At 39.8% G+C, this 10,629-nt stretch overlaps 1 protein-coding gene across 1 annotated transcript in view; it reads right to left on the bottom strand.

The window, feature by feature from the left end:
- Positions 1-966: 966 nt before the first annotated feature.
- The window catches only part of LOC133652092 (neuronal pentraxin-1-like), a 16,659-nt gene continuing 6,996 nt past the window's right edge, over positions 967-10,629 (bottom strand). The window contains exons 3-5 of the mRNA XM_062050470.1: positions 5,383-5,627; positions 5,120-5,299; positions 967-2,436 (exon numbers count right to left, since the gene is read on the bottom strand). Coding sequence (XP_061906454.1) covers positions 2,215-2,436; positions 5,120-5,299; positions 5,383-5,627 — 647 coding nt within the window. The 3' untranslated portion in view covers positions 967-2,214. The remainder of the gene's footprint in view (positions 2,437-5,119; positions 5,300-5,382; positions 5,628-10,629) is intronic.

Genomic DNA, 10,629 nt, shown 5'->3' on the forward strand with positions numbered 1-10,629 from the left:
ATATGGATTTGTCAAAAGGAACCCCACCCAAAAAAAATGCATGACAACTAAGACCCACAGGAGGAGGAAACGTTTTCACAATTTTTTACTGAGTGTGCATCACATCATCGGCATGCCCACGCCTCGTAAGAATAAATATATTTTTTTATGCGCTTTTGAGTCAAGTATCACAATTTATTACAAAAACTAGAACTTTGTCATCCGTCAGTGCTGCTGCCATGCTTGAAGCATATAACAATGCAGTAAAAAATCCCCACCCAAAAGTAGGATAGGAAAAGCCAAGGTCATAGATGCCGACGCAGCATTTACAGAACTTAAGACATGCTGTTACTGTACAGAGAACATTCCCGTTAATGTACAAACACCTGCAAAATGTGCCGTCGCCACCCGTGGATTGCATCTCAGGACAAGCCCGCCTCGTTGAAAGTGATGAACTACCTTTAAAGTCTTACCTAAGAAGGTTCTCATCCATCCAGGTCCTTGGCATCTCAGGGCGTTCAATCGTTTGCGACTGGACTGCTTGGATTGGTCAGATCTCGTCCAACGGTTGGTGCCAAAACCCCAAATATTTATACTCCAGTCACATCCTCCTGGTTTTTAGAGTATACATATTTGGGGTTTTGGCACCAAACGTTGGACTATATCTGACCAATCTAAGTCTATGAGCACGAACTGATGAAGTCTACTCGAATGAGCGGCGAAACATCTTCTAAGACGAACCTAACAGTCCAGTTGCGAACGATTGAACGTCCTGAACTACCTTTACAGTCTTACCTAAGAAGGTTCTCATTCATCCAGGTCATTGTCATCTCAGGCCGTTCAATCGTTCGCAACTGGACTTCTTGGTTGGTCTTGGAAGACGTTTCGCCGCTCATCCGAGTAGGCTTCATTAGTTTGTATTCAAAGACTTAGATTGGTCAGATCTAGTCCAAGGATTGGTGCCAAAGCCCCAAATATCCAAAACCCCAAATATTTATACTCCGGTCACACTCTCCTGTTTTTTTGGAGTCTGACCAATCTACGTCTATGAGCACGAACTGATGAAGTCTACTCGAAAGAGCGGCAACACGTCTTCTAAGACGAACCCAACTGTCCAGTTGCAAACGATTGAACGCCCTGAACTACCTTTAAAGTCTTACCTAAGAAGGTTCTCATTCATCCAGGTCATTGTCATCTCAGGCCGTTCAATCGTTCGCAACTGGACTTCTTGGTTGGTCTTGGAAGACGTTTCGCCGCTCATCCGAGTAGGCTTCATTAGTTTGTATTCAAAGACTGAGATTGGTCAGATCTAGTCCAAGGATTGATGCCAAAGCCCCAAATATTTATACTCCAGCCACAACCTCCTGGTTTTTGGGAGTCTGACCAATCTAAGTCTATGAGCCCGAACTGATGAAGCCTACTCGGATGAGCGGGGAAACGTCTGCCAAGACAAACCAAGCAGTCCAGTTGCTAACGATTGAACGCCCTGAACTACCTTTAAAGTCTTACATAAGAAGGTTCTCAGTCATCCAGGTCGTTGTCATCTTAGGGCGTTTAATCATTCGCAACTGGACTACTTGGTTTGTCTTGGCAGACGTTTCGCCGCTCATCCGAGTAGGCTTCATCAGTTCGTGCTCAAAGATTTAGATTGGTCAGATCTAGTCCAACGGTTGGTGCCAAAACCCCAAATATTTATACTCCAGTCACACCCTCCTGTTTTTCTGGCACAAACTGAGCACAAACTGATGAACGATTGAACGCCCTGAACTACCTTCACAGTCACAATGAAATAAACTCACATACTCATGAAATGTGCTGAGATTCTTTCCGACAGTCCAAGGCACTCAGGCTCGAACGTTTGGCAACGGACACGTCGCCCTTCGCGCGTCATCACGTCAAGCAGTCGGCGGTAGACAACGGAAGGAAGGGGAGGAACCGAATGGCCACGTTCTCTTGAAGAAGTCCACCTTGCCTGTCGTCACAGTGAAAATCCCCGGCAGTCAGGAAAAGGAAGTCTCCGGTCTTCGCTCAAAGACTACGTGACCTTCGACTGCGCTCGATCTCTCATTTTACAAACTCAGTGAAAAAGCCACGGGTCCGCAGTCTTTCCCAAAGATAGAATCTGTCAGAAAATAAGTATCTATCCGCTAAAAGATTTGCCGGGTGGATCCTCGAGTTCCTTTCATTGACTCTTGCGAATACAGCGGACTCTACTTATCCGCCAGTTCGCTCGTTTCAGTTGAGGTGGCGGCAAGCTTCGAAGGTCCACTTGGAGGCGCCGCCGTAAATCTCCAGGCTCGTTTCCAGCCAGGCGAAAACGTTGCCCACTTGCGCTTTGCTGCTGCAGGTTGCCAGGTTGTAAATTTCCCCCACGGATAGTTTCCGATCCCAGATGTGAAAGTTGGCCAGGTCCCCGACGAAGGCTTGCGTGGCGTCGAATCCTCCTCCGTACGTGTCCTGTCAGGAAGGTGGAGGAAATTAGTCCTGGGAATGAGATCAATTCTTCTGGAAAATCAGCCAATTATAACTTTTTGATGTGCCAATAAAATTAAATAGAATTCCAATTTGGTAGCCTCAGTCTACGTTCAGAGGGTAGGACGTCCAATTCTGATATTCCTTTTTTTAGACAAATCCCATCTTTTGATGTAATTGTTCACATTACAAAGAAAATTTGGTGTCTAATGTACGGTGGCCTGGAAGTGCAAAACCCTTTAACATTAAATTCAATTCAATTATAGAAAACAAAATAAAGGAGAAAACAATTTACAATTTTAGAAAACACAAAAACAAAAGCGCAACTATCAATTTAATTAAACCGAGAGAGAAAGTCCCAAATCAGAAATTGACAGTTCAGTCAGTTAACCTTTTTGTCTCTGTGGACATGAACAAAACGATTGGCTGATTTAGCTGTCATTCTGGGATTTTTGGACGTTACCTTTCCATGAAAATGAATGACATTGTAAGTTGTTTCCACTTTTGTTTTTCTGTTTTCTGAAATTGTTAAGTGTTTTGTTTTTAGTTAATTAGTTTCTTTCTGAAAATGTTAAGTGTTTTGTCTTTTGTTAATTTGTTTTCTGAAATTGTCTATCTGTGTTGGCCCTGTGATGAGGTGGCGACTTTTCCAGGGTGTACCCCGCCTTCCGCTCTAATTAGTCTGACCTAAGCCTTGATAACAACTTATTTCATATCATTTGACAAGGTTTATCCTCTTAAACTCGGTTAGATATAGTTATTAAAAAGGTTAAGAACCCCCCGGTTTATTCAATGTTTAATAGATGTTCTGGTTTCCCATGGCCTTGAAGGCATCATTGTTACCTGTGCTTGGATGTGTTCTGCGTGTTGATTGGCTGAGAGGCTGGGAGAGTCCGGAGAATGTTCGGTTCCAAGGAAATGACTGTTCTGCTTGTGTCTTAATCTTTCATTTTGGTGCTGACAAACAGTCGTCGTATTGTAACCGTGATAAAAAAAACGTTTGATAACAACTAAAAATATGATATTTAATAAAGTGATTATTTGGCCTACTACTAGATGGAGCGAGTACCAGAGTCCGAGAACCACTAAGAAATATGATATTCTTAAAAACCCCCAAAACCAGTGAAGTTGGCACGTTGTGTAAATGGTAAATAAAAACAGAATACAATGATTTGCTAATCCTTTTCAACTTATATTCAATTGAATAGACTGCAAAGACAAGATATTTAATGTTCACACTGAGAAACTTAATTTTTATTCGCAAATAATCATTGACTTACAATTTAATGGCAGCAACACATTGCAAAAAAGTTGTCACAGGGGCATTTTTACCACTGTGTTACATGGCCTTTCCTTTTAACAACACTCAGTAAACGTTTGGGAACTGAGGAGACCAATTTTTGAAGCTTTTCAGGTGGCCATTCTGATGTACAGCTTAAGTTGTTCAACAGTCCAGGGTCTCCGTTGTGGTATTTTAGGCTTCACACATTTTCAATGGGAGACAGGTCTGGACTACAGGCAGGCCGGTCTAGTACCCGCACTCTTTTACTATGAAGCCACGCTGTTGTAACACATGGCTTGTCATTGTCTTGCTGAAATAAGCAGGGGCGTCCATGAAAAAGACGTTGCTTGGATGGCAACATATGTTGCTCCAAAATCTGTATGTACCTTTCAGCATTAATGGTGCCTTCACAGATGTGTAAGTTACCCATGCCTTGGGCACTAATCCACCTCCATACCATCACAGATGCTGGCTTTTCAACTTTGCGCCTAGAACAATCCGGACGGTTAATTTCCTCTTTGGTCCGGAGGAAACTACGTCCACAGTTTCCAAAAACAATTTGAAATGTGGACTCATCAGACCACAGAACACTTTTCCACTTTGCATCAGTCCATCTTAGATGAGCTCAGGCCCAGCGAAGCCGACGGCGTTTCTGGGTGTTGTTGATAAATGGCTTTCGCTTTGCATAGTAGAGTTTTAACTTGCACTTACAGATGTAGCGACGAACTGTAGTTACTGACAGTGGTTTTCTGAAGTGTTCCTGAGCCCATGTGGTGATATCCTTTACACACTGTTGTCGCTTTTTGATGCAGTACCGCCTGAGGGATCCAAGGTCACAAGCATTCAATGTTAAGTGCAGTGATTTCTCCAGATTCTCTGAACCTTTTGATGATATTACGGACCGTAAATGGTGAAATCCCTAAATTCCTTGCAATAGCTCGTTGAGAAATGTTGTTCTTAAACAATTTGCTCAGGCATTTGTTGACAAAGTGGTGACCCTCGTCCCATGCTTGTTTGTGAATGACTGAGCATTTCATGGAAGCTGCTTTTATACCCAAGCATGGCACCCACCTGTTCCCAGTTACCCTGTTCACCTGTGGGATGTTCCAAATAGGTGTTTGATGAGCATTCCTCAACCTTCTCAGTCTTTTTTGCCACTTGTGGCAGCTTTTTTGAAACATGTTGCAGTCATCAAATTCCAAATGAGCTAATATTTGCAAAAAATAACAATTTCTTAGTTTGAACTTGAAGTATCTTGTCTTTGCAGTCTATTCAATTGAATATAAGTTGAAAAGGATTTGTAATTCATTGTATTGTGTTTTTATTTACCATTTTCACATTGGCCAACTTCACTGGTTTTGGGGTTTGTAGACCAAGGTAACGTACCTGCTCTTGGCCGAGGATCAGCAAGCCTTGGGGTTTTATGGGATGGTACGGCGCCAGGTTCTCGCCACTCCCCCTCTTGACGCCATCTTGGAAGGCTTCCCAGACCCCGTCGCGCGTGGTCCACGTCACGCATATATGATGCCATTTGCCGTCGTTGATGAGGAAGGGCAGTTTCGCCACCTTCAGGGCGACATGACATGGCGTCAACGCGTGACCTACGAACCAGCGCGCTAAAACCCCGAACAGGGAGGTCGTTACATCACCTTGTCGTTGATGAGTATCTCCATGGGGTTGTTTCCCCACTCGATGAGGACCAACTCGTTGGCCTGACCGGGGACGGCGTAGGAGAACGGCGTGCCCACTCCCGGGGAGGCGTTGGACTTGAGCCACATGCAAACAGTGAGGGCGTACATCTCGGGTAAACTCTTCTTCACCTTGGCGTACATGTAGTTGGTTCTCAGAGGGAACGTCAGCTGGAACTTATCCAGGGGCCTGTTTTCTCGCTGACCTGGTAGAGAGGAAGGAGAAACGTGTTGGCGCGGCATTTATTCTGGAGTGGAACGCTGCCGGGTCAGTTTATCAACCGTTTTACCCCAAAGTCAAACAATGTTTGTAGTGGTGAAACTTCACTTCATCATAGTTCCTTTGCTTAGTTTTGGTCCTGTCATGGATTTGTCTGAAAGGGGAAAGGTTACGGATGGGCGATATGGACGAAAAAGTGTGTTTCAATCAATTTTTACTTAAACACGATATTCGATATATATCTTGATATATTTTTCGGTGTAAGTATACATATAAAGATATTAATTTTTGAGCGATATTCAGTAAAAATGAAGTGAATGACAACTGGACTGTAAACACTTTTACTAACCCAGTTAGTCAAGGTGGGTATTAACAGCACAGAAAATAAACTGTTTAAGTAGCACAGAATTACATGACATAAATAAAATAGAAAAATATTATTTCTACGTAAAATAAATAACATAGCTGTGAAAAATAATACAAAATGTATCAAATAAAGATGAAAAAAAATACATTTGCAGGCAGGCACTTTTTAATTCCCTTCCTGGTTCCATGACCCACCCTATCTTGCCTCTGATTGGCCTAATCTCAACCAATCGTGACTCATCATAGTAAACAACCAACCAATCATGGATGTTCTCATACGTGCAAGCACGTCTTGGAAGGAGGAAGGGGAGGGGTTTAGTAGCCCATGGAGGGGGAGAACAAGGAACACAACAAATAAGCGGCGTTGGGTCATTTTAACATGAAATAAATTATATCGATATTACGATATTTTCTTAATTCATATCTTGTTTAAAAATGTATCGATATATCTTACAAAATCAATATATCGCCCAGCCCTAGGCAAGGTATTGCACACATATAACGCATTTTTGTACACCCCCGTTTTCAGTGCCCCGGTTTTTGTACACCATGGTGGTTATATTGAGCCTGAAAAATTACTCTAAAAAAATAATCAATTAGAGTTACTCGTTACTTTACCAACAAAGTAATCCAGTTACTAACGGAATTACTCTTTCATACATGTACTGTAATTAATTACTTGTGAAAGTAATTTATACGTTACCGTTTTCTCCGGACTATAAGGCGCACTTAAAATCCTTTCATTTTCTCAAAATTCGACGGTGCGCCAATTTTCAAAGAAATTGACTAAAAAAAAAAAAAACGCTCCGGCGTATGTAAATTAAGGCTCCACTTTTCCAAAAATGTGCTGGCTTGATTGCTAATGTACATTGGCCAACTGATTAGCATTAGCGATTTTACATGGCGACTTCAACACCTCCAAATGTGTTAATGTAAACTACAACTAAGATGCACGTTACAATCAAACAGCCGGTGTGTAATGAGTGCAGAACTTACAGTATTACTACTTTTTAGGGCGCAACAAAAACCATTACTGCCATCTAACGTCTAATGTACGGCATAGTTCTGGTTGTGCTTACCCACCTCGAAGCAATTGTATTTGGTACATGGTGTAATGATAAGTGTGACCAGTAGATGGCAGTCATACATAAGAGATACGTGTAGACTGCGATATGATGGCAGTAAACAACACCAAAACTTTAAATGTTCCATCTAGAATATAGAACATTACACACGGCGCTCGAAAATCTGTCAAAAATGTTTTTAGTACGACTTCGGTAAGCTATGAAGCCGCACCGCTTGATACAAATATTATTATGGTGTGTGTATAAAGATCGAAAAATGGCACCTATTAGCAGACGTATTACCTGGCGTTTCGTTTCGCATTATTATCGAAAACCAACTTTTATTACCTTCCGGTACCTGTGTATTTGGAATCTGCATACATTCTGAAAATGTGTGCGCATCCGCCTTTGTAGTCAGTGCCGACACCGTAGTCATGAGCTTCTTCTTGTTCTCTATCTTCTTGTTATGGGACATTCATCTTCCGCTGTTGTCCTTTCTAATATAAAGTAGTGTAAAGTTCTTACTTATATCTGTCAGTAGACTAGCTATCAAAGCGCTAAAAACGTACATAATACCACCCAAGGAACTTTAGTTATTAGAGAGTTCCGGTAGGACGGTGTTTCACGGGACACATTTCCGGCGTTGATGTTGCATTATTAAGTCACGGATGAGGAGATGCTGCTCATTGTTGATTGAAGTAAATTCTGAATGTCATTAAAACAGTTGGATCCATCTTTTGACACTTCTTCCACTCCCGTCCTTGCACGCTACACCGCTACAACAAAGATGACGGGGAGAAGACGCTGTCGAAGGTGAGCCACGTAAATAAGAGCGCCCACAAAACGGCGCCTCTTGAAGCGACTGTCAGAAAGCGGCTTGAAGATGATCTGTAAAACATCATCTATGCAACATTTTGACCAAAGAACCACCATTACATGTTATGTAGACCACAAGGAAGTCTTTTACATTTAGAAGAAAAAAGAATAATAATATGACTGCTTTAATAGTAGTGGGTTTCAGTAGGCCTTTAATGCGCCCTACAATCTGGTGCGCCTTATATATGAAAAAAGATCGAAAATAGACCATTCATCAGCAGTGCGCCTTATAATCCAGTGCGCCCTATGGTCCGGAAAATACGGTATAGGTTAATTGAAAAAAAAACTTTAATTATCTGGCATACGCCTTTGAGATTGGTGTGCGGAGTCTGCGCTTTTAAAAGGCTGGGCCTGTTGCCTAGTGATGTGTGACGTCATCGAGGGTTTCAACGGAGCTGTGTTCGTTAGCTTTAGCAGTTGGCAGCGGTAGTTTGTGGGCTCTGACGCCAGCTCTTTTGAATGTTTTGTTACACAGCCATAATATTTTTATGAATGATTTGTGTCTGTATCACCACGTATCTCCTTGATGCACACTTTGTTTCAGTGCTCTATGATTCATGTCAGATTGTGTGTGTGACTGTAGGGCCGGGCGATACGGATGAAAAAGTGTTGTTATCTGTCGATATCGATGATTATTGATATTTTTATGACTTATGGAAAATAAGGACCAGGAGAAAAATTCTTTGGCTATCAAGGCAGAAAGGAAATGTCAACACAAGTATGGAAAACACTCAAACAATGTCAAAAAAATAGTAAAATAGCTATGAACACTTAACAATGAGCTCTTAAAATGAAGAACTATGTTAGAAAAGTGTAAGAAAATAGTGCAAAGTGTGAAAATGTAAACATGAGGAGAAATATTTTCTGCAGGTTTAGTTCTAGGAAAAAACGGCTGTGTAACATTAATTTGCCCTGTTATTCTTGTTTAACTATGGAAAATATTTTTTGTTATGCAGTAATTATTTAAATATTATTAAATCGGTCGATATCGATGATTATTGATATTTTTATGACTTATGGAAAATAAGGACCAGGAGAAAAATTCCTTGGCTATCAAAGCAGAAAGGAAATGTCAACACAAGCATGGAAAACACTCAAACAATGTCAACAAAATAGTAAAATCACATTGAACACTTAACAATGAGCTCTTAAAATGAAGGAATATGTTAGAAAAGTGTAAGAAAATAGTGCAAAGTGTGAAAATGTAAAGATTAGGAGAAATATTTTCTGCAGGTTTAGTTCTGGGAAATAACGTCTGTGTAACATTAATTTGCCCTGTTATTGTTGTTTAACTATGGAAAATATTTTTTGTTATGCAGTAATTATTTAAATATTATTATATCGGTCGATATCGATGATTATTGAATGTTTTTATGACCTATGGAAAATAAGGAGCAGTATAATTTGTATTTTTTATTTTATTTAATTGTAACCTTCCTCTGATTATAATCCATCAGCTATCAAGGCAGAAAGGAAATGTCATCACAAGCATGGAAAACAAACAATGTAAACAAAATAGTAAAATCACATTGAACACTTAACAATGAGCTCTTAAAATGAAGGAATGTGTAAGAAATGCTTAATAAAGTCTAAGAAATTAGTGCAAAGTGTGAAAATGTAATGCAGTGATTATTGAAATATTATTATTATATCGGTTGATATCGATTATGATTAAATTTTTTATGACCTATGGAAAATAAGGAGCATGAGAATAATATATTTTATTTGAATTGGAACTTCCTCATATTATAAAGGCAGAAAGGAAATGTCAACACAAGCATGGAAAACAAACAGTGTAAACGAAACGCCTTCAATTTGAGCTCTTGAAATGAAGGTGCAAAAATAAGGAATATGTAGTAAATGCTTCATAAAGTGTAAGAAAATAGTGCAAAGTGTGAAAATGTAAACATAGAGAAACCTGAGAAGAACTATTTTCTGCAGGTTTAGTTTGAGGAAATAACGGCTGTGTAACATGAATTTACCCTGTTATTCTTGTTTAACTATGGAACATACGTTTTGCTATACAGTAATCATTTAAATATTATTGTTATATCGGTCGATATGATATCGATAATTATTGAATTTTTTTATGACCTATGGAAAATAAGGAGCAGGAAAATAATATATGATTTTTTAATTGTAGTCTTCCTCTGATTATAATCCCTCAGCTATCAAGTCAGAAAGGAAATGTCAACACAAGCATGGAAAACAAACAATGCAAACAAAAGTGTACAATCACATTGAACACTTAACAGTAGGCTCCTAAAATGAAGGAATATGTAAGAAATGCTTAATAAAGTGTAAGAAACTAGTGTAAAGTGTGAAAATTTAAACATCGAGAAACCTAAGAATAACTATTTTCTGCCGGTTTAGTGGTAGGAAGTTACAGCTGTGCTCTAAAGCAGTGGTTCTCAAATGGGGGTACGCGTACCCCTGGGGGTGCTTGAAGGTATGCCAAGGGGTACGTGAGATTTTTTTTTAATATTCTAAAAATAGCAAAAATTCAAAAATCCTTTATAAATATATTTATTGTATAATACTTCAAATAAATATGAATGTAAGTTCATAAACTGAACATCTAATCAAGTAGGCTATTCCATTCATTACAATGCAACAATGCAATATTCAGTGTTGACAGCTAGTTTTTTTGTGGACATGTTCCATAAATATTGATGTTAAAGA

The sequence above is a fragment of the Entelurus aequoreus genome, linkage group LG06, assembly GCF_033978785.1.
Source record: "Entelurus aequoreus isolate RoL-2023_Sb linkage group LG06, RoL_Eaeq_v1.1, whole genome shotgun sequence".
NCBI lineage: Eukaryota > Metazoa > Chordata > Actinopteri > Syngnathiformes > Syngnathidae > Entelurus > Entelurus aequoreus.